This window comes from Nannobrachium achirus, assembly GCF_963921795.1.
Source record: "Nannobrachium achirus genome assembly, chromosome: 19".
NCBI lineage: Eukaryota > Metazoa > Chordata > Actinopteri > Myctophiformes > Myctophidae > Nannobrachium > Nannobrachium achirus.
Genome location: NC_137826.1, coordinates 28101068 through 28126830, shown reverse-complemented (window position 1 = coordinate 28126830; position 25763 = coordinate 28101068). Strand labels below are relative to the sequence as shown.

The 25763-nt window shown below is 42.1% G+C and overlaps 1 protein-coding gene across 2 annotated transcripts in view; it reads right to left on the bottom strand.

Moving 5' to 3' along the window:
• specc1 (sperm antigen with calponin homology and coiled-coil domains 1) overlaps window positions 1-25763 on the bottom strand; it is a gene marked incomplete at its 5' end in the record, with an annotated part of 86868 nt that overhangs the window by 27674 nt on the left and 33431 nt on the right. The window contains 8 exons of one of the 2 annotated variants that reach the window (XM_080748923.1): window positions 7736-7838; window positions 11179-11308; window positions 11747-11819; window positions 11928-12028; window positions 13340-13512; window positions 19762-19937; window positions 21957-22030; window positions 23706-23913. In XM_080748923.1, the coding sequence (XP_080605049.1) occupies window positions 7736-7838; window positions 11179-11308; window positions 11747-11819; window positions 11928-12028; window positions 13340-13512; window positions 19762-19937; window positions 21957-22030; window positions 23706-23913 (1038 nt within the window). Of the gene's footprint in view, window positions 1-7735; window positions 7839-11178; window positions 11309-11746; window positions 11820-11927; window positions 12029-13339; window positions 13513-15262; window positions 17291-19761; window positions 19938-21956; window positions 22031-23705; window positions 23914-25763 lie in introns of those variants that run through there. The other variant, XM_080748924.1, reaches the window with a different exon arrangement.

The window sequence follows — 25763 nt, the reverse complement described above, 5'->3', positions numbered from 1 at the left end:
TGGCCGGATGAGCTGTGCTCAATCTTTTCCGTATTGTTCTCATCCAGAACAAACAGAACATTTATTTTTGTTTTGCTTGTATCGCTAATTGAAGTTGGAGGGAAAACAAAAGTGCAAATCGGAAGCCAATGCTAAATGCAGACATCAAAGAACCTGCATGAAAATACAACAGGGAATCTGGTTGTATCTTTTGAATACCTTTAGCGATGACTTACACGGTAAACTAAAAAGAAAAACAGCAAAAAAGAGGTCTACTACTGGGAATATGATACTGAGGGAGGTGTTCATTGTGATTGGACATCAAGGTGAAGGTTTGGTTGTCTGCGTCGAGCTCAGTGGTGTATGATGTATGACCATTTGAGATTATAGATTCTCTGCAAGCCACTTCAGATCTCTCAGCATTAGGGTTAAGGTTAGGGTTAGTTCATTAGATTGGTTACCATGGGGTACGTGCCTGTGTGCAAGTACGCAGCTGTGTGTGTGTGTCTGTGTGTCTGTGTGTCTGTGTGTGTGTGTGTGTGTGTGTGTGTGTGTGTGTGTGTGTGTGTGTGTGTGTGTGTGTGTGTGTGTGTGTGTATGCATGTGTGTGCACATGCGTGCGTGCGTGTGGGGTCTGTGGTTATGACTTTATGACTTCACTCCCAGACCAAGTGAGAGAACTCGGAGGAACATGGCTTCTTGAACACGATGCTCCAGTAACATTAAAATGTATTTAGCTATTTAGCTTAAAATCAAGTTATTTGTTCCTTGTGCCAATACAATACCTAGTTAAGATAGGCTCTAGAATAGATGCTAATTCTATTAACATACGGTATGTTCTGGGAAAGCCCTCCAGTGGCCAGCTTAGGGCTCAGAGGTAAATGTGGTAAAACCCATGTAGCATTTCTGACACATGTGAGGGATGGGGCCAAACATAACCTTTGAGGGAGTTTGTGTGTGTATTGGGGAGTTATTTACTCATCAACGTCAGCAAGGGGGAGAAGACGACGACAGCCACCTCATGGCCTCCCTAAGTAACAAGAAATCTTGTGGATTAAAATGTCGCCAACCAATCATCAAGGACGATGATACAAGAAAGACGAAGAAGAAGCAATCGTCCCTGTACCCTGTTTTAATGCTGCGGTCCTTAGAAGGGAGATTTCCCCAGCGTTGAATGTCAGAGAGAGGAAATAGGTAAAATCGTGAAAAAGATGAACGCATCTGATCATTTCCAAATTAGAGCCCAGTGCACGATGTTGACATTCAACGTTTCGATGACGTGAAATGACACGCTTGGCGTCGTCGTTTCGTGCTGTCCACATTTAGAGGATAATTACACAGAAGTGAGATTTTCCCAGTGTTGAATGTTAGAGAGAGGGAATGGTTTGAGAGATGTGGTGGGAGAAAGAGAGGACCGCTTTCCGTCACACCTTAAATTGATTCTGGGAAGTGGAGATCAATACGCTGTTTGTGAGAGTCTTATGAGACACTAAGCTTAGCTCAGAGACGTCACTTTGAGAACCATAAAATAAACTGATAAACAAACCTGATATGCCCATATATAGGCATGTATGGACCTCTGGTTGTTCAGAGCCACAGATCTGACCGCTATATGGTCATGCGCATATAAACAAGATATACTCATATATGGGCATGCCAATATATGGGCATATAATGATGAGATCAGGGATCACCATATATGGGCATGACAAGGTCTGACAGATACAGGGATCTTCATATAGGCACAAAAGGGACACAGATGGGTACTCTGACAAAGCCCCGGCACTATGACTCAGACATACTGTAATGGTCGGATCGGCGGTGTGACGTGGTTTGAGGGTGCGTAGCTGCCGGACAGTCTGGTGATTGAAAAGGCCTTCGAACGGTAGTGGTTTAATAGTAACCAGCATCAGGGGCTGACTGTCTACCGTGAACTCATATCCACCTAATGACCGTGACTGTCTCCACATGGGCAGATAACCATGAAATAAGACACCCCATTTGAACCACATAAAACTGAACAGGAATAGTCAATATCCATGCTGCTTAATATGTGGTCGTCAAAGAGACAGTTATGCACATGGCACCTGCTTCATACCCCCTGAAAAAGTCAAGGCCTAAATTACAGTAGGACTACAACATTAACGTTTATAGTAACAACAAGCCAGTTAGTGGGAGAATTATTACTTCCTTGACCTTAGCCTTGGCTAGAATAAAATGAAAGTGACAGCAAACTGCAAGTGGATGCAGTGTTAATACAAAAAAACACCCTAACCTTTATCAAAGCAGAACCAACAAGAGAGAAAAATGAAAAGGCAAGAGAGAAAGAGAGAAAGCAGCCCCTAAGGTGGTTGTCCTATTTGGGCAGGATCGTTATCTTTCCTCTGCCTCTGTCTTCTAGAGCTACCATGTGTGACAGGGCCAGTCAGTCTCCGGACATTATGCCTGTAATTAGTGGCTTCCTCCTGGACAGGGCCTCATGGCACTGTATCAGCCTGACCTTTCTGATGACCGTATTAAAGCTCATTGTGCCTGATGCATCCCCTGATGGTAACCTTTTCCCCACGGCTGGCAGTGAGATTCACGAGGGCCTGTGGCCACAACTGTTCCTGTACAGTATATGTCACGCTCACAGTGGCTCTGCTTTCTGTAAAACATGCAAGAAAATGTACAGTACAAACATAGTTCAAAACCTCGCTCGCTCACTATACTATGAGTACAGTACACACAAACAAGCTCACCCACACATATACACGCACACATGCACGCACACATGCACGCACACACGCGCGCACACACACACACACGCGCACGCACACACGCACGCACGCACGCACGCACACACACACACACACACACACACACACACACACACACACACACACACACACACACACACACACACACACACACACACACACACACACACACACACACACACACAGGGAGGCAGAGTTCCATAGAAAATGAAAAAACCAAGGGTTTCTCATTAAGTCTGTGCTGTTATTCCTCTTGGCATCTCTTTCAGCTTAATTCCATTATGTGACAGAGTGAAGGGGCAGTTCCTTGAAATTGAAAACTAAGCCTTATGGCTGGAGCGGGAGCCGAACACAATCCTTATTCTCTGCCGAGGAATTCATGGTGTTCATATCTAACTAGAAAAAGTGCTTCTCGGAGCACAGGTCTCCGCCAGGGCAGGAACATTACTTTGGCCAATGTGAAAAGGGTGCCATTTCTTTCTCAGCCTTTCATGGAAATGGGACGCTGCACATGACTATAGAGAATCTGTGAGTAATTCAAGTAAAACGCCCTAAGGCCGAGAAGCAACCGTTAGGTCGCTGTGTGGCATGTCACTGATTGCCCAAAGCTGGGGCACTCCTGACGCAGTGTGTTGTGTATTAGCGTAACAGACAGACGGACGGACGGACGGACGGACGGACGGACGGACGGACGGACGGACGGACGGACGGACGGACGGACGGACGGACGTGTGCTGGCCATTTTCATACTAACTGCGACCTGACAGTCGCAATCAAAAAAAGAAATTCACAAATAATTTGCAAAAATAATTTCTGCCCTGAAATTCAGGGCAGAGGTTCTGCTCTGGCATCCAGGGAGTACACTGCACAGTTTTACTGCGATCGGGCCAACAGTGCCAGAGATTAGCTGTCCACGGACAGACGGACACACACACTGACGGACGGAAGGACATGGCAAAACATAGTCTCGGCCACGCCACGACAATAAACAGAAGTTACTCAGATACTGTGTTTTACTTGTGGTCATCTAAAACATGTCCTTATTTCATTCACAAGGGAGAACATTCTAAACCTTCTAAATATCATATATTTCCAGGTTTATAATCCAGTATTACATCTGACTAGACAGCAGGCAAAAGATGTACAGTACATGGAAGAAATGAACAATCATATCACAACTCAAATCACAGTCAGGCAGGGACTATGCTCCAAAGCTCCTAGCTATTAGCCAAAACGTCTTATAACATTCCTGATACATGACAATAATTACAGTGTTATTAATGCCCTTTTGTAAAAGGGGACAAGAGGTCCAGCAGTTAAGTCCAGTCAGATGAGAATGTGGCTTTGCTGGCCCCAGATGGCCTGCGACTATGACTTGTTTCTTGTCATCAAACAGCACGGCAGCCATGTTATCTGGCTCAAGGAAACCTTCCGGAACTGAACATCAGTAAGACAAACAAACTGTGTTGTCGGACACCCACACTTTCTATCTGGACCACACAGGTTGGAGGGGCAGGTTGTGCAACAAGTCAAGACCTTTGACCACCTATCCTTCACGGGGCAGCAGTGGCTCAGGGGTAGAGTGGCAGCTTGGCAACCAGAAGGTTCCCAGTTCTATCCCGGGCTCTACCAGATTTACTGTCGAAATGTCCTTGAGCAAGATACTGAACCCCTAATTGCTCCCGATGAGCAGGTTGGTGCCTTGCATGGTTTCCTCCACCATCGGTGCATGAATATGTGTAAGAAACAAGCCGCCAGAACAGCTTGTACATATTGAAGCAGCCGACCATAGTGGCCAAAGCTGGAACCGAAAAAAGTTAAACATGTACGTGCAAAAGAGCGCACCGCTGGGGTCTACAATAGGGTTTAATGGACGTCGAGTGACTTTCGTGACGTAATTACGTCTCGACGTAACACATTTTGGCACTCCCACATGTGCCAATTTCCCCCACAATGCACCTGGATTCTGCTACTTCCGCATGCTTCAAAACGCCACCGAGCACTTGCATTGAAATGAATAGCTGGGGGCAGGGATATCCGTTCTTTATTATATGTATACTTTATGGTGAGAAAGGGTGAATGTAAGTAAGTAGTATGTAAAGTGACTTGGATAAAGGCGCTATATAAATGCACCATTTAGTTGGATGGGTTCTACAAAATGGCCCAGCTGTGCATGTTTCCCCTGAGGTGGCAGAGGGGTTTAATGTCAGGCAGGACATTTTAACAGCAGTGTACCGCCGTGCCGGTCTCTCATGGAACCAGTCCTCACATTCAACAATGCATCCTGGTACAACCTCAAAAGAATCATCAAGCAAGCAAGCAGAATCACTGGCACCACTCAGACCCAACTCTCATATCTTTACAGTCACACAATCAAAACGTGTGAACATCTACTGAAAATAGTAGATATACATGCTCTACATGCTCACAACGCTTTGTAATGTGAAAAAGGGCTAGTATGGTTCGCTGGGCAACTCCTGTCAACTGGCCTTCAAGAAAAGGTTGCTTTAAAGCATCTCTGGCCAAAATGAAAACTGACAATGACAATCACAGCCTGTCTGTCAATTTTTTTTAATGCAGCTTTGGACACAGGGGGCCCTATTATGATCCGTAGATCAGCATTTGAAGTATTTAAAAATGTTTTTCAAAATAGTGAAAAAAGGTAAAGAAGTTAAGGCATGAGGCATAACACCTGGATCATAATAGGGCGGAGGATCCTTTATTTACTTATAGAATGGTTCGTGTTTGAAAGTAATTTTATTTTAGTCTTTCATGGGTGTATATTTTTATATTTAAGACTCCTCTAAAACTGGACCCCACCGTCGAGACTTTTAAATCTCTTCTTAAGTCACACTTTTGATCCCGAGTTCTGTGGTCTCTACTTTGATTCACTGTCTGCTGCGTCTTGTATCTTATAGTATGTGTCTATTTTTGTCTCTTATTTTACTGTTTTCTTTGCGGTTTTCTTTTCTTTCTTCTGTTTTAGCGTTTGTAGTGTATTTAGCTGTTTAGAATTTCTGTGCAACACTTGCATTGTAAAAAGTGCTATGTAATTCAAGTGGATTGGATTGGATTATATTTAAGACAACATTAACCTTGGTGTGACTGGACCAATGTGGGACCAGTACGGCACCTGTGGGTACAAACTGTTTTAAAATTTTCCAGTCAGGTGGACATGGAGGACAGAGACAGAAAATATCTGTGTGTGTGTGTGTGTGTGTGTGTGTGTGTGTGTGTGTGTGTGTGTGTGTGTGTGTGTGTGTGTGTGTGTGTGTGTGTGTGTGTGTGTGTGTGTGTCTCTCTCTCTCTCTCTCTCTCTCTCTCTCTCTCTCTCTCTCTCTCTCTCTCTGGGGAGGTTAACTCTTAGTTCACTGAGCAACCATGTGCCTCAGAAAAGGAACTATTGATCTGACAACTCATCCAATTTGTAGAGCACTTAAAATGCTATTTCTAGCTGCAGTATTTAAACATGTCTTGGTGATTCCAAGGTTTCCTTTGCTCAGCCAAACCAGCACTACACGTTAACAAGCTTAGCCAAAGCATTGGTCATTTTGGGGCAGAGGATGATTCTATACTGTAGCTTGTTTAGCTTGTTTGTTGCCTTGTTTAGTTATCTGAAATGTTTTAGTTTTAGTCTAGTTTTAGTCGACTAAATACCATAAGATTTTAGTCGACTATATCTACAGTTGATTTTGTCAACTAAAATGTATTTTGACGGGCTTTGATGGCGATTTTACCATCTGAAAATAGCCGATCTACAAGCTGACAAGTGCGACGCCTTGTGAGCTTATAGATCTGCTATTTTCAGAGCACCCAAGCGCAACCAAACATAATATGACTCGTCTTTTAGTTCTACTGGATTTCTTCTCCACTAGTCCCTCCCTAACATTTTAGTCTATTATATTTAGTCTTAGTTTTCGTCATCGTAGCTTAAGTTTTGTTTAGTTTTTATGTAGTTTTCATCAGTGAAAAAAGGTAGTCGACATTTTTTGTCATAGTTTTAGTCGACGAAATCAACACTGCAACACTGATGAAAATCTGGGGGGTGAGTATACTGACTGCCTGGCCCCCCCTCCATCCATGTCTATTCTTTACACTACAGGCTGGAAACTAACTCTCCACTAAAGCCTCATTTAAGAGTGTTAGCAGTTAGCTGGCACGCTGACACCCACACATGCTCATTACAGGGGCCAAGCTCTAAGCCCACCAGGCTCCCTAAACTGGCTATTGCTGGAGTGGAAAAGCCAGGTGATTGTCAACACATGGCTCCACGAGCCACAGAGAACCTAAATGGAGACACAATACAGAAACAATGCGCCAATTAAACAGACATGCATGCATAAACACGAGGATGTGCATATAAACTGGTGAACATTTGCCACCCCGCACACGCTCGCAGGCACTCATAGCGGTAGACGTACAACCGTTGCAAATCCCTGGCATTGTTTCATGTGAAACAGGAGTTTGATCTCCCCAAATACAGCGGTGTGCATCGGCAAAGACAGCAGCATACTGCAGGCTATCGCCTCAACAGTGGGCAGAACAGATTGCTGTGTGTGTGTGTGTGTGTGTGTGTGTGTGTGTGTGTGTGTGTGTGTGTGTGTGTGTGTGTGTGTGTGTGTGTGTGTGTATACTGTTGTTTCCTGTTGAGATTGGTACATTTCACTATACGCTATAGGCGTAAGTAAGTGTATGTATGTATGTATGTATGTGACTTTGTTATGGTCCGACTGAAAGCACATCATGTCAGGAGATGTAGTCGGCCCTTGGGAGTTTTAATATTTTCTAATGTGGCCCCCTTTGAAAAAAGTTTGGACACCCCTGCTATATTATGTCTACATTGTGTCAGGGTGAATTATTTCAGAGGAAAGTGTTGACAGCTCGCTCTTGGGGAGAAAGAAGATCACAGCTGTCAGATGGCAGGGCAGGGCACCAGGGAGAGTGGATCTAGTATAGAATGTAGAGCAAGAGGTCTATCTTTGACCTGTGACCCCTACCGGATAGCCCTCTGTTTTCTTCTGGCACCACTTCAGTAGAGCGTTCCTCTTAGATCCTCCATACTCCCTCGCCAGTGCGGCCAAAGGGTCCTTTCTTTCCACACTGTGTTACCATGGAAACGCATACCACAGTGATGGACGGGAAGAGAGAGAGAGAGAGAGAGAGAGAGAGAGAGAGAGAGAGTTATGTCATCTGGTGAATAGAGTTGCAGCAACATTATCGCCTCCAAAACGTAATCGCGCATGTGCATGTGCAGATACAGAACAGTCCAAGGGTTCAAATACTGTAGATGTATTAACGTGATGGGATTTGGAAGATGAAAGAGCATGGTGTTGTTAGCTTGATGATGAGTTGTTTTCGAGCTAAAACAAGTGTGGTGTCGTTAACTTGAAGATAAGTTATTTTCGGCGAACCAAATTGTCTCGCAAACAAAGTATGAATTAGGCTGTATTCCTTCATATGTGAAATGAAACAAGCACTACAACTAAAATGCATTGCATACAGTAGGGGTTCCGGTTGGCACAGGGGTAAAGTTCCTGACCACCACCATGGAAACTGGTATTGGATTCAGGCTGAAGGTGGGAAGCCGACTGGTTGGTCAGGAGTCAGGACACCTGTTCAGCAGGCAGCGGAACAGGGAGGGATAGCATGTTCCTCCACATGCATTACACCCTTGCAGTTAACGCAACGATAACTATAACTATATTGTTCACCATTTGTATGTTTTTTTAGTTGCTGTGAACAACATTTGGGAGGTTTTTGATTTTTTTTTGGCATAAATCAGAGCTATTGAACACCCTTTACATCTGAGCGTTGGTTAAAATAATATTGAACCAATGGAAAGTAGTAAAAAGTGCTTGGGAGTTGGGACAAAACCTCCTAACTACACACTTTCTGCTAAACCAGCTAACTGCACCCGATTGGCCCTCTCTTTTTTTTCATAAATATGTGCTATTGAACACCCTTTACGTCTGTGTGTTGGTTAAAATAATATTGAACCAATGAAAAGTAGTAAAAAGCCCTTCGGTCAAAACCTCCTAACTCCACTTGAGCTCATTTTCCCGAAAATGAACATTTTGGAGTTAGGAGGTTTCAGCCCGACAGCAGAGATATAGTACTGTACTATAGTTATAGTTATAGTGCTCAGTGTGGATGGCCCTTAACTCCTCACTGCTAGGTGAAAAGAAGCAGATGGTAACTCGGTGTGAATTGGAGAAGACATGTGGTTGTCTGAGGCAGTTGTCTGCCTCCCCAAGACCAAATTGTAGGGTTCTGCATAATTGCTTATGTCTATTCTAGAGTGGTATATATCCTGTTAATTTCCTTTCTGGAGGACGGTTTGCTCCCCAGGGCTTGCGTTGGAGCTGAGGCCATGGGAAGCCTGCGAGACGGTCATTGCTCTACGCATGGTAAACATTTCACAAGACATCATCGCGCTCTGGCTGCCACTGACTTCTCTGTTTAAGGCGCTGTGCGACCATTTAGTGTGCAAACTATCAAAACAAATGTTGCAGTAGCAGGAGGTCTTGAGCTTAAATGATATATCGATGGCATATCACAACACAAACAATACCAAACAAAGTAATGGCTTGACCATCTTGATCCTCGCATGAGTGCGTGCAAGGGACTGGCTTACATTAACAATGGCGAGTGTTTTGTGCTACAAAATAAAACATTGGGTCACCTGTATAACAAATGTCCCACAACTCTGGCCACCAGTATTATGCCTACCTGATACATCAGACTTCACATAAACTATGAAATAGCATCTAACCGCAAACATGTCAGTGGTCTGCGACATTAATGTGAAACAGCGATGGTCTGCAAGAGAGGACGATGTGAAAATAATTACAGTTGATAATGCAAGGTGTCAGTTACTGAAAGCATTCAAGACCCTTTGTTTAACGTACCATGGACTCTCCCCATGCCAAGGCACCGATAGATTTAAAAAAGAATAATAATTAAATAGATAAGAATATCCAATAAAAGTCTCAAATCTTATTCCCATGGGACAAAGAATAATTCACACTGAAATAAGAAGAGAATGCCCAGAGTATATTTGTAGATTACTGTATTGAGAGAAACAGACAAGGCAACAGTGTCTGCATTCATATGTAAACATTTATCACATTTTATTATTTATATTAATATTAACGAGAGGGTCGTTACTTATATATACCCTGTCAATTCTATTATTTAGAGGAGAGACCACAATTTGTATTTCTGTACTGTTGCCTTGTCCGTTTCATTCAGTGTGAATTATTCTTTGCCCCATGGGAATAATAAGGGCCACTTCACCTCTGGTACAACCAGATCTTATTTTATTGTTGTTTGGGACACAATCAACACAATCCTGAGTTATTCATTGTGTTCAATCTGTGTTTTGAGATATTTTAGTATTTCAGCTGTGCTAGTGATGCGTTTTGCATCATATGATGCAGCATGATGATGCAAAATGCATCACTAGCACAGCTGAAATACTAAAATATCTCAAAACACAGATTGAATACAAAAAATAACTCAGGATTGTGTTGATTGTGTCCCAAACAACAATAAAATAAGATTTAGTTGTCCCAGAGGTGAAGTGGCCCTTTAAAGACTTTTAAATGGATATTCTTATCTATTTCATTATTATTTAAATATATCTATCAGGCACCTACAGTAGTTTTCCTCTAATGCAGACTGCCCACTATCTGACAAAGAAGCTGACTTAATCTACAAAGGGAGCGCAAATTAAGTACTAGTTGAAACCAGCAGAATACTATTCAGCAAGGTTACAGAAACAGCTAGGCAATTTGAATGATTATGTCTACTTTTGTTTTCTTTTGTTTCACAAGCTAATGTATTGGGTTAGATAATTGGTGAAGTTAGTTAATACATATTCCTTTTTTGTACTTGATAGGTTTTTAGACTAGTATTATTGTATTTTAGAAAAGCCTCCCGTCCACAGGTGATGAAAACTAGCACTTTAATCGATGCATCTAGTTCGTCCAATGTAATTGTGATGTCCATGTCAAATAAATAAACATAACAATAAACATAACAAGAGGGCTCGGCAAGAGGTTTATATATTTGGTTGATAGAGAACGATTTTGTCTGTGGTTGCAGTTTTGTTATGGCTCTCTAACTTGTTGCCCTGTTGGTGAATAATAGCTCACTGTCGAACATCTTACAATTTCTGTTTTTATTTTGAGCCAGAGTTGAGCAGAGGACATTCAGGCTCTGGCTGAGAAATCACTTCTACGTATTTCCTTTCTTTCAGAGAAGTCTCTGCTTGTTCCAATTGAAGCTTACGTGGATGCGCCACTCGCTCGTTATTTTCGGGAAGAGAGGTTCATAGGAAAACGTAAAGGAGGCTTAAGACAGGTGCTTAATCAGAAAAGTATCACAGTCGAGCATCTTAGAGCTCTGTTAGATTGTATGAAAGGGATAGAATTCCCACCTGAGCTTGCTATTGGCTCGGTTGTAGCGACTGCTGAGGGAGGCAGGGATTTTGATCACCGACTCCAAGGAAGGGCTCTTTCTCATAAGGCTATTAGGTTTCAAATCTTCTCCGCAGCCCGACATCTTATCTGGGAAGAAAAGCATAGTGGGATTTCTTAAGAGGCAGCTGGAATGAACAGTGAGTCAGAAACAAGGACTTTCCAAGGCAGGGATGTTGTTTAGGCAATATCTATTAGCCATGGATACTCCTTAATAGTACATATTTTTACATTTAAAGACATAATGTAATGTAATACAACACAATGTGCATCAGATATTTAGTTATCATTCAGTTAAGTTGTCTGTAAAAGTAATTAGTCCAGACAGTTAAGCTTGCCTCATTGTTCAAAGCACAGTAGAACACGGTAGCACAGTAATTGTGTTGTTTATTACCGGTAGTCACAGTTATTAGTCACAACATGGCAGCTTGCAAGGCGTACCATTTACATTACGAGAGTGACTGCAACATTAAGTGGACAGGATAAATACATAATGTCTGCAGTGTTAACTTGCTGTGTATGACATACCGGGATGAGCGAATTCCCCATGGTTGATCCTTTTCTCCAACGTCTTTGAGAGTGGTTTAATGTATGAATGTCTCTACACAGGATATGGACCACAATCTGGGTTATTACATCAGGCACAGAAGTTTATCAGGATTCTCTAGGAAAACAAAAGAAAGGAAAAAGCAACTGGTGCATATTGTACCTGTATAGGTGAGACTGCAGCAGCAGGGGCCGTGCGGACAGGGATTCCACTTAGAGGACTTCTCTGTGAGGAGGGAATTTGGACCGTGTGGCCTGGTCCATCTGAAACACCCATACAGTACATGCATACTAAATTAAATTAGTTTGTGTGTCACCACATGACTGATAAATAGAAAGAGAACGTGACGTCACACCATTGAAATAGGATTAAAAAGAACAGAAGTCTGCACAACAGTTGATGCATCAGCTGTTGTGCAGACTTCTATTCTTTTTAATCTTATGTCGACCTGAGCCCAGCACCAGCCCTTGGAAAGGATGTGCGCATCACCTTGTTCTTTTATCAAACCATTGAAAGTAATGGCTGAAAACCTCACAAGATGGCAGCACCTATCGATTGAACTCCATCGAAAAGTTCCTCAAACCATATACTTCAAGTAGTCTACAGTCTGTCAGTTGGAATACGCCAGCCTAACTGTTTTTATTTTTAACTTTATTTTACCCTGAGAAAATCCCATTGAGATTTTAAAAATATACACGCATTTCCCATGGTAGCCCTGGAATGAATGTAATAATAATAACTAATAATATCTTATAGCTGATGATGTTCTGATCACGTTTATCTTTTTCTTTTTTTTACACAGCAAATTATAAACTTTTTGCATCCAAGGTCTCAACAGTTTTTTTGTCAGTGTGCAGGCCCTTTCTGATTATGTTGGACTATAATAATATCTGCACATTTGTTGGAAAATGTGACAAGGATAAACCCTTTCCCTGAGCTGATAATAAGCAGTGAGTAAAGCTCTGACACCAGGGTGAAGTCTCTTCATTCCTCTCTTCATTCCTACAGTGATTCTGTTGATAAAGCTACTGTACATTAAACAAACCAATGGCCTTCAGTTCTGCCTGTCACAAGTCTAAATAACCCTGTCAATTCCCATCAACAATCATCCAGCATGACCATACAGGACTCAGCTGTAGAGGAATGGGATACATGCCAGCTGGACATCTCTACTCCTTTGTGCCTGTCTGCCTCTTAGGCCTTTTATTAATCCCATGGGGCAAATTCCGTTGTTATATCAGTACCACAGTTATGAAATAGATTCAGTTAGGAGTAATAAACAAACAAACAAACAGTAAACAGTTAGTAATACACAGGGAATTATAAAAACTCTTTCTTGGCCCTCTGCACTTGGACCACCTGGGTTTCGCATTGTGTATGAGCTATTAACAGGTATAAATACAGATGTAATCAAAGTGCACTAACAGTATTAACACACATAAATACAGCCAAAGTGTGCATAAACAGTCTATCCCCAGTTCTGTGGGTAAAATTGAACAGTCAATTAGCACTCAATATGAATCAATATGTGAACCCATATCATGTATGTTTGTATGAAGTTGATCTGTGCTCACTCTGTCCAACTGTGTCAAAGGACTTGATGAGAGATTTCACAGTAGCCTCTGGCTCTAAATCGGCATCTCCGTTTACGCTTGTCCACTCTGTCTGGGCCGTCTGGGCTATGGGAATGCCACACCAGTGATGAGCTTCGTCCGGGTCAGTCGCTCTCCCCTCATCACTTTGGGACCTAAGGGACACAATGGAAGTAGTATGGAAATCTACTGGGCAAAGCACTCTTGTGGCATGGACACAATGGCAAGTGTGCAAATATGTGATGTGCCATTTGTGCCAATGTATATTTTGTATCCCTGATGTTTATCAAAACAAGGTAACCAGAATAAGAGTTTAGAAATCACCCACTACTGTATATGAATTGCTTGATAAGTGGGGACTGGACAGAATATTGACATTACCATGTACCGTTAATTGCACTAAATATCAATTCATATCAGGGGACCCCAACGGAAGAGCACAAGGACTTATTTGGTGTGCTCCTTTTAGACTGGGGGTTTTGACTGTACTTGTGCTGTACAACATTTTTGTCTAATAGAATATTCAATCAATCAAATCAATATCATGTTGAGCTAACATGTTTGTGTAAAAAAAACAGTGAGTAACTGGATGTTCTAGAATAGATAACAAGGTCCACATTTGGAACTAATAACAAATAGTGATTGAAAGAGACTTTGCATCTATATCCTCTCTTGTTGACATTGGATTCCAGATCAACTGGAGTAGGGGAGCAGTAACTTTATCAGTGACAGTGGATGAGAAACTTGTGACAGATAATGCCTGGTTGCGCAATGTTTTGTGCACTGAAAATATTCGTTCTACAATGCATTGTGCTGCGATGCGATGAGCTGCGACAGTTTACAGTTTACAGTTTAGGCATTTAGCAGACACGAGAGCTGGTACAGTAGATATGCACACATTCAAAGAAAACAATAACGCACATCCTCCGTTGTTTGGTGCTGAGCTGAAACAGGACTCAGGACTGCCAGAACAGTATTACTAAGAAACAAGAAAATAGCTCGCAACTCACTTTCAGTGCTCCAATATTTATTTTAGACGACAAGCAGCATACCTACAATATAAACGTTTCGACCGTTCTTGGTTCTCATACTGAAGAAGACCAAGATAGGTTGAAACGTTTACATTAATGCTATGCTGCTGGTCGTCTAAAATAAATATTGGAGCACTTTCTTAGATATGCGCACGCACGCACGCACGCACGCACGCACGCACGCGTGCGCGCGCGCACACACACACACACACACACACACACACACACACACACACACACACACACACACACACACACACACACACACACACACACACACACACAGTTGAACTGGAGTAATTTCATTTATTCATTTGCCCTATTAACACAAGATTGAACTGGACAAACAGAATTGTGTATTTTGATCCGTCACAGGCACAATACCAGTCACGCCAGGTCTCTCCTTGATAAAACAACACTAAATAAATTACAACAGTTCCACATTCATTGACAGTAAAGGTTGAGCAAACGTGTTGACCACAGACACTTCAAATTGACAGTGACATAGTTAAACCTCATCTTGCCCTACAGTAGGTGGTCTATTGGATGTTATAAACCCGTGTGTTGGTTAGGCACCAGTGTCTGGTCAAATGTTATGGCTTTTCATAAAACCACACAAATGTAATAACACTGGTAATAGCTGGATGGTAGGTGAACCTGAGAATGGGCAGCCTCTTCTGCTTCTGGGGGTCCCTGGAACAAAACATTTTGTGATAGGGGTCCATCCGTGGAACAAAATATTTTGAGATGGGGGTCTGCGGCCAAAAACACATTTTGGGGGTCCTTAACCACTGATAGGCACATTCTAAAAATGTCTTCAAAATCCTAACAGTTTTCCTGAAAAAAACTTATCTTGCTATCATTGTTTCTCAAACTTTGTCATGTCAAGGACCCCCATAATGATATGTGTTTGGCCACGGACCCCCATCGCAAAATATTTTGTTCCAGGGACCCCCAGAAGCAAAGATTCGATTTTTGTCTATTCTGCATCTAGCTTAAGGCCACAGACCCGTTGGGACACGAGTTTGGGTCGACTTTGTTTTAGGTCGGCTTTTCCTGTTACCTTACTGAAGTACTGTACTTAAGTAAACTTTTTGGTATTTATACTTTACTTGAGTATTTCCAATTTCCAATACTTTTACTTCCACCTCACTATATCTTGGGTCCAAATATTGCACAGTAGGCTACCTTTAATCACTACAATTCTTTTTAAACTTTAGATACTATAGTTACTTTGCAGATATAAATTATAATATTACTTTATACCTAGGCTAGGATATTTTTTAATTGACAATCTACAAGCTCACAGGCATGTAGATGTGCTATTTTCAAACATTGTACTTTTACTTTTGGTACTTTAAGTACACTTTGATACCAATACTTTTGTACTTTTTACTCAAATATGAATTCCAGATTTTACTCGTATTTCTATATTGTAGTATTGATACTTTTATTTAAGTAAAACATTTGTGTACTTTTTCACCACTGCGTACAAGTACGGTGATATACAGGCAGAGTCTACTCTCCATGTCTGCTTATCTGCACTGAGATGCTGTTGTTGTACTACACTGTGTACTATATCACTATGTACTGTGAGGTCAATGTGTCTTTGCTCCAACAGAAAACAGAAAACACCATATTAGGTGATGAAATTGGTCCTGATTAACTTCATTGTGGCGTCAGAGCCACAGACCAAACACTTCTGTGGCTCAGCAACAATGTATTGACCCTCTCTATGGTCAACGTTGGTCCGTGTCCGTGATGGAAAGTCTCAAGTCAACCCGAAGAAATTATTTAGGAGATGAACCGATCAGGTGTTAGAATTCTTTTTAATGCAATGAAATATTCCTTCAAGGAACTTGCAGCACTGTTTCTTTTTTGTTTGTTTTACGATGTCCAAACTCCCACTAATGATAGAAATGAGTGTGAGGCAAGGCTGTTTGTGGTTGTGGCAGTGACAACAAATTTGGGCAGTGCTCTTAGTACTGCCATTAGAAACTATATACCTATGTTCCCTGTGTAGACTTAAATCAGCATTGTTCCATTTGTCATATTTGGCAGACAGAATTAGATCTATAAAATGATCTGTAAACTGAAGCAGAATATACGAATACACATACAAAATACTGAAGGTGTGTTAGTGCAGTTGATCTCATTAAGGATTTCATCCGGCTGCTGCTCATATTGTGTTCAATTGTGCCATCTGATGGCTAAACATAGTACTGCATTCATTTCAAATACTCCATTACAGCAGCAGACCAACTCAAGGTCTCTAAAAATAAGAAAACCGATTGAAAGAAATGTCTTCACAGATCATGAACACCAAGTTTTTAAGGTGTCACTTGTCATAAGGTAACAAACAGTAAGATAAATAGAAAGAAGTTCACCTAAACATTTTTAACATATTCAACAAAAATGGTAAGAAATGTAAAAGAGTTGAAAAAAGAATAACAAGAAAAAAAAAGTTATATTAAACTTTGTTTGGGGTTCTCTCACTTGGCAGATTCAAATCCTAAAAGGCACAAAAAGTAAAACTTTGATCGTCTCTCCAATATCTGTCATCTCTTTGACATAGGACAAGAAAGTCACACAGAAGAAGTACATTCACAGAAACAGATAAAAAAAAACATTACACATAATTACTCAGAAGGTCCCAAGAACATAAAAACACCAAAGACACATTTGTCACACAAGACTGTGGAGATATATCTGCCTGGGCATACTCAACTACCAGTCACCCTGGCCTGGAATCAAATTTAAATAACATTTTGACAAATGACATGGGAACGTTGTTGACAGGTGCATTGATAACACTGTTCAGTTGGCTTTGAGCTGGTGGGTGGAAATCCTCTACCGGCCTTCTACTGCCGTCTTAGTGTCAAACGTGGCTCCGGAGGTGATCCTGAAAATAAACAGAGGAAGCAACCCAGTGTTAAGATGAAATTAGATTTGAAATAAAGACAACAAAACAGTTTTTTTACTGTTTTTCTTTTCTTTTCTTTTTCTTTTTTTTTTCTTTTTTTTTTTTTTACAGAATGGATAACATCCCTTCCTGTTATTTATTATCTACATTATATTTGAGCAGCATATCCAGTTAGCCGAGATCTTCATATCTTAACTACAAGACAGACTCACTGTCTTTCTTTCGGTCCTTTGTTCCATGCATATCCCACAGATTAATATGGCCAAACATGGTCTAAAGTACATTTACATTACTCTCTATAGACCCCTGTAGAGAGCACCACCGCCATTTCTGCAGTGTAAACAGCAGCCAGTGGTGGAGTAGAAGTAAAATTATTGAAAATGGGAGATACTCAAGTAAAGTACAAATACTAAAAATTGTACTTAAGTATGGCACTTAAGTAAATGTAGGCTAAAGTTACTTTACACTACTGTTTACACCGCAGAAATGGCGGCGCCTCCCTCTGCAGGGTATCGCTCAGGAAATCGGTCTATACTTCTCAAATTGTTCTGAAGCAGATGAGTTCATTTCAAGTCATGCTGGGCAGAGCACCCTCCTGAACTCCACAAAAAAAAAGTAGGAGAGTTGTCCACAAAAAAATAAAAAAAACACAGCAGGTGGTGCCAAACACAAGCAGGGATATACTACAATGAACCAGGCAAAGCAACAAGACTCCAGGCACAAAAACAGACATGGGAGCCCCCAACAGGCACAGTCCAGTCAGCCGGTCCATAAGACAGGCATACAGAGAGAAACAAAGTCATTATGAAGCAGCAAAGGGGACGTAAACCAAAGATAAAGGGCCATTCAGCAGCAGCAGCAGCAAAGAGAGAGCGATGTTAGGTTGGCTGAAAGTGGTCTGGCAGGACAGGGAACTCACCTGGTCTTGACATAAGGAGGCTTGTCAGAGGGACATCTTTGAATGAGTCATCTGAGGGAGCTGCTGCAGGAGGGGAGGGGAGCCGACGTAGCATAGCGGCTAAATCCCAGAGAGAACGGGCTAGTTTATCTACTGTCTACTGACTGTTCACTGACAGAACATTCTGTAGCCTTGAATGCCGTTAAGAGACCGATTACATTTTGTACCAAACTTGTAAATGGATGGGTTTTTGTTTTGTTTTATTTTTGATCAAATGAAAATGGCCCTTGAGGTTTGTGAGTGGATATGACCGTTTTTTTTGTTTTATATAGATAGTTTATCTATTGTTTATATAAATTATATTTTGTATTTTTTTATTTTATTTACAATGAGTGGAAGAATAGTTATTATAAAGTGCTACCAAATATATGGTAAATACAGCAATATTAGCAAATCCAGGCCGACTTTGCCACATGGGGATTTGACCTGACATGATAATGAGAAGGGACAACACTGTAAAAACACTACAGCATGCACACGCTCACATAATTATAGTACATGTACACACACAGACACACTTTATACACCAGTCACATCACTGGAAGGCTACAGTGCAAGAGCAGCAATACTGCCTCACAGATGGGTTTAGCTGCTTTTAAATGGCCCCTACAGTTGTCCATCTGAGAAATTAGCAGTGAATGCAAAGTGGTACACACTACACAGCACTTATTATTGTATTGTAAACCACTTGGATCGAGGCAGCACAAGTGAATGAGAAAATCTACTAAAACTTTGCCCTGCAGAAAGAGTACCCAGTATTTGTGCAGTGTGAGGGTTGAGCGTTACAACAGGTGGTCAGTGTGGAAGAGATAGAGACAAAAAGAGAGAGACGGAGGAAGGCAGCAGCTCAGAGGACCAAAGTAAACAGAGGGAGAGACTGCAGGAGACTGCTAACCTACCAACAGAGCTTGCCAAGTCCCAGAACACTAAACCCCACTTGTCTCGAGGATTCATTCAGCCATAAAACTCACAGATTTGGACTTTAACAGATAATATCGTTAAGACTATAAATGTGGCTGTATTAATTCACCATTTAGGCCTAACCTATAGAATAGGGCTAAATCAGAAATTGGCCTACAAAACAAATATGTTGCTACATACTGTACATGTACTGTAAGCCCCTCGCAAACAGCAAAATGTGTTCCCGGCCTGAATGGGTTAAACGACACAAGCCTCAAGAATTTAAATTTAGAAAGCCTCTTAAAGTGAGGGTGGAATTGTTTGCCTTCCGGAACTGAACGTGGAAATCCTCCTGCACTACACATCAATGACTGTATTCTGAATAAATATATGTGCAGAATGAAGGGGATATGGCAAGGCTCTGACAGGTATCTCATGTCCAGACTGTGTTAGGAAGAGTAAGGGGACAGCAGCCCATAGCTGAGAGGGGGTGCCAGGGAGGACTCGGAGGAGAGAAGAGGAGGGTGGGGTGGGTTTGTGGGGGGCCAAAAACAAATCAATAATTCAATGAAGACTACAATGGAGACGCTACCTGACTCCCTGCAATGCCTCCAGGTCAGAGGAGAGCTTGGCGTTGCGGTCCTGCTCCTCCTGCAGATGCCTCCTGAGGGCTCGCAGCTCCTGCTGGGCCTCCACCTTGATGTCATTGGCCACCACCACGGCCGTCTGGAGGTCCGCCTGGAAGCGACGCCAGTCCTCCTTCTCATCCTGGGGGACAGATGTATACTGGTTAGAGCCCGAACCAACCCATTACCCATGTTTTGTTCTAATCGATTTGAAAAGCTTAGATTTGTCTACATTTTCTATTTGAGAACATGATAAATAAACACAACTTAACTTCTTAACGACTTAAGCCCTATTCAAACATTTTCAAAAATAGCAGGACAAGAGAATGCACAGTGTCTCTCAAGAGTCAAACTGCATCACTGCAAATACATGAAGTCTACATAATTAGAGAATGTAAAATATTTTTTACAGGCAATGTTTGCCTGTTTTATCTCTGCTATGGTACCAACATCAATACAGCATGAATTGTGGACAAAATATTATCCAACGATAACAAAATATTCTACAGTTTGGGTCTGAGGCAAAATCTCATCAAATGGTGGTCCGTGTCTCAAATGCAGAATAGATAATGGCCTTGATATATGAAAAAAGTTGAAAACCACTGATGTAGGCTATTGAACTTGCCCTGACTGGGCAAACATGGCTCCTGGTGTGACTATTCCCATGGCAGGTGAGGCTACGTTTCTGCCGTCGACCGACCATCCACTGTTCTTTTTACCTGTGTGACCTGTGTGCTATGTTCCACACTTCCCCAACCCACCAGTAGGAGTCACAGTAGTACAGCGACTAGGACACAATCCCTACCAGCTTCCCACCTGCCAACACTGCAGAGGGCAAGGCTAAACCAGAGGTACCTCAGAATCAGAATTATATAGCTTTATTGTCGCAGATTTACAGGTTTTTGTGCAAGCTCCATAATTTTTGTTGTTTCCAGAAAGAGAAAGAAAGGAAGAGGGGGACAGTTAAAATAATAAAAATAATAAAATAAAATAAACACATCCGGTACAGTATGCACATGAGGTTAAACATAATGTGCATGAACATACAGTAGCAGCAGGTATATACTGTACATGATATTAGAAATAACGGTGCAAAGAATATCAGTGCATTGTAAATGAGATTGAGATTAAGGTGCAAAGAGTGTCAGCGCATTGTCAGGTTCAACCGAATGGTTCACAAGGTAACTTTTACTGGTACAAGCCACACAGCCTGGTGACAGGTGGTGGTCATGCCTTGTTCAACAGCCTAATGGTAGCCAGGTGGAAGCAGTTCATAAACCTGGTAGTCTTTCCCTTGATACCAAGGTAGGCCTTCTTGCCTGGCAGCAGTCGTTCTAGAGGTATGAACAGATTGTGGCTGGGTTGGTGCCTGTCCTTCTTCTTGTCCTTGGTCCCTCTTCTGTACAGTTCCTGGATCGAGGGAAGCCTCCCATTATGTGCTCTGCTGGGAAGCCAACCTGAGCTAGGCCTGGCAAATTGTATATATATATGGATATTGCAATAATGTGATACAGCATAAGTGTTTTTCTTTTTCTTAGGTTTTAAAAACACACAGTGATGAAATATTCTGAATTTACCTAGCTGTTCTATTCTTTGCCTTTACCCACTTATACTATACTGTGTGCTTGAGTTACTCTAGTCTAGTTACTCTGGAGATACGTGAACTACAGACACAGACAAAGATCTTGCACATTTATATTAAAGATAGGCATTACTGATGATTATGTATTAAAAACAAATCTTAATTATTTTGTGAATGTACCAATATAGTATAATTATCACCTATCGTCGATAGTGGGGTATTTAGTCGAAAATAAAGGGATATTAGATTTCTTTCCACATTGCCCAGCCCAGCCCTAACGTAGCCTTGTAAACCAGACTCCTCCTGCCTTCTGGGTCAGTTTACTAGGCTAGCCCTAATGTGGGCCTCTGCAGAGGTGGGAGTGTTTTACCTCTACATAAACAATTACACACCAATTTATGCTCTCATGGCAGCAGCTGCTTATTTCTGTGCTTCTTCATGTATTGATGCTTTAACGTACAAGCCAGATGTGGAAGTTGGAAATACTACTAGATGTTTCAGCCTGTGATGTGATGATCACCGCGGAACCACTTGCTGTCAAACGAAGTAAGGTATGCTTTACCCATAGATCATTCTTACCTTAATCTGTTTATTCTGGACCTTCAGTTGTCTCTCCACATCAGATTTATGGTCCTCCAACCTTTTCACGTGGTCTGCAATGACAAACGACATATATGATTAACAGCTGCCTTGTCTTAAACTCTAGTGGGATTGGCACTAATCAAATACAATACAGCAAGTTGTGATTGATACAGTGGAAATACAGCAGCCAGTTTACAGTCTCTTGTAAAAGTGTGGCTTCTTGGCTGCAACATATCTTTTCCCAAGTATTTCTCATTAATGAAATTGTCATGACATCAGTCACACATCCAAATCTGTCATGACTCATGACAAGCTGTGGAGATATGTATCATTTATCCTGTCACCAACTATTAACAAACTGCATTAACAGGAAATGGGAGACAACCTGGATCATAAAACAGTATGAGGTCAGAACCAGGCACCAGGCCAAGGAAGAAATGCCACCCTTTTCACATTGTCCTGTTATAGTGCCACCAGGAGGCTTTTATTTTTTGCTAACAAATATTTTGATATTACTCCTACAGACTTCGTCCAAACATCATGCAAAACCAGTACACAACATCTCAATAGTCATGTGAACAAAGCAGATCTGTCTAATGTTTCATATTCCATCCTGATTGGCTAAGATTGACTTCTACTACCTGGCCTGGCGGAGACCTGTGCTTGATTGACCACACACAGGTAGCTTAAGTATTAGTGCACCAAGTCTATATACTGTAGGACGGTAGTGTAGGCTTTGTGTATCCCAGCTGGACCATTTCCATTGAGCCAGCTGTTGATGATGGCTTATCTGGTGTTGTGTACTGTATGTGTGTGTATAGCCCTGAGCCCAGGTACAGCATGCTACTGTATTGCTACTGTACTGCATTAGACGATTGGAAACACCTGTCAGTCCATTAACCCTGGCACTGCTCCCATGAGTAATTCCCCTCACAGCAGTCTTAATTGAGTGAGAGTTCACAGAAATGCTAAAACACTGCTTAAACTTGGGCAAAGTGAAGAATTGGCTCCCTCACTCCCTGCATACGCCAATGGTCCATGCAATTTGAGATCTATTGGTCAGCCTACTGAGTCAGTCTGTCTGTCTGTCTGTCTGTCTGTCTGTCTGTCTGTCTGTCTGTCTGTCTGTCTGTCTGTCTGTCCGTCCATCCGTCCGTCCGTCCGTCCGTACGTCCGTCCGTCCGTCCGTACGTCCGTCCGTCCTCCATGTACTGTATCTCCTCAGTGTGTTGACCAATACTTGCACGTGGGCATTGACCATTAAGGGAGTGAGGAAATCACATTTTGTACTTTTCCCAAATGTAATTTTTGTGAACTCTCACTCTATTAAGACAATGCTGTGAGTGGAAATGCCGACCACACTGTGCCAGCCACACTGGGTGCGCAGTAAGTCAAGAACAGGCCTGGGCAACAAACAAAACTAACTAAGTGCAATATAGATGTATTCTAATTAACAATATAACACAATGAAAATAATATTATATTATATTATATTTTCATCATGGGTCATTTAACAGCGCAAATCTCGGATGCTTTATGTAATTCACCCGTCTGTACATGAACACGTAAAACATGGAAGTTGATGGAACATAACTACGGTATCTCCATAGAAGTCACCCAGTTCTAGTCCACACACACACACACACACACACACACACACACACACACACACACACACACACACACACACACACACACACACACACACACACACACACACACACGGCCAGGGGTGTGTGAACCTACTCTCCATGTCCAGGACGGTCTGGTTGGTGTGGAGGTTAATGGCCCTCTGCTGCTCCACCTGGTCCTCCAGCTCAAAGATGGTCTCCTTCAGCTCCTTCAGCTTGTTCTCCGCCTGGTCTCCCACCTCCTCCAGCATGTTCACCCTGACACTCAGCTCCTGCTCCCTCCTCTCCGCTCGCTCCTGGACCTGTTGGCACTTGGCTTCCACCTGTGCACAAAGAAGGAAACATTTAGGACATGCAGGGGCGTTGCACCAAATTCTGGGCCCTGGGTACAAGAATTCACTTCATAGGGTGAGGGGGTTTAACCCATTTAGACTGGGAACACATTATTACGCAATATTTTGTGCTTTAACCATAGCATGCTTTAACCATAGCAGATATACAAGCTCACAGCGCGGCACCGAATTAATAGAAATTGTTAGATATGGGCTTAATGTTGATGACATCAGGGAACTCCATATATGGTCAAAAAAGGGATTCTGTTAGTGTGACATCACAGTAAAGCCAGAGCGTGATGTCAGAGCGGCAAACCCATTCTGTTAAGAGTAGTTCCCCTGATATCACAGTGACGTCAGAGCATGATGTCAGAGCGACAAACCCATAGAACCACAGTGTCAGGCGTTAATTATGTTTTATTATGAGTATTTATCATGTGTAAGACATTTTGTTTTTGTGCGCAAAAAAAGGTGAAAAAGAGCATTAATTGTTTACTTTTTCAATTTGACGTAAAGAGCGATCACTTGACCTATTTGAGCATCACAGTTACACTCAAGTGGCTCTTCTCCTACCTGACTGACCGGCCCTACCACCTTTCTTGGAAAGGTTTGCTCTCATCCTCCCGTTCCCCCAGGGTCCCCTCCTTTTCACTGTCTACACTAAATCTCCTGGTTATCTCTGCTCACAAGCTGTTCTAATCACTGTTACGGCAAGGATCAATCAACTGTTTTCTGACATCTCACAGTGGATGCCTTCCCAACACCTCAAGCTGAACGCAGATAAGACCTATAAGAGTTTCTCTTCCAGGTAAGTCCTTCTACACGCAGGATCTCACTACTTCCATAGACAACTCTATAAACTTGTCTACTACTGGCCTCCCAGCATGCTCATTTAAGCCCTTATAATAAAGCATCTTCTATTAATGAACTATTAATGCATTAGAGCAGGCAACCCATTGATCTCAGCTGTAAACAGGACGTTTATTATAAAAGCATGATGATGTTAGGGACCGCAACACTGCCATATCCGATGATAAACAACAGGTCGGTCATAGTGTAAGATAAAAATGACTCATGGAATTCAGAGTCTGAACTTTGCATGACCCTGTCGGACTACAGTAACTCAAGATAACACTACTTTGCCCGTATAAGCAGCAAAGGCAGATCTCTATGGGCGGGACATACAAAAAAACAAGTAACCGCACACGATATGACTAACAGTGGCAGTGAGGTTATGGAACGGGTTCACCCTCACACCCATGTGGTAGAGGCCAACAGGCTGAGTCAGAGGATCATGCTGTTGCATGGACCACCCATCAGCATGGGCACTAAAGTGTGCCGTCCAACAATGATGACATCATACAGCTGATGAGGACACACCTCACTGACCGCAGACTTGACCCCAAATCCCACACTGACTGCCTCAGTGCTGCTGACATTTGTGGCGTTGAAGGGGAAAACCACTGCTGCTTAGCCTACAAACACGTGAAAGCAATTTGGATGACATGAGTTCATGCGCTATAATGGTGGTGGGGGAAACCGACAAGCACCAGCCGCAAAGCATAGTCTATTGACCATATGGACTGTCATCTTCAGACCGCTGTAGCACATACTGTATCATTGTTTTAATTTATTCATGAACCACTTTCAACTCATTATTATTATTTTTTTTAACAACTAAGCTGTCTGACTGCAATGAGTCACATACACCGTAAAAGGGGTTGCACACATAGATGGAACTGGAACTACCAACAAACTGGAGCGAGACTAAAAGACAACCTCTGACTTCCAAAGGTCAATGAAAAGTACAGTTCATTTCCTAATCAGACACTCAACACTGT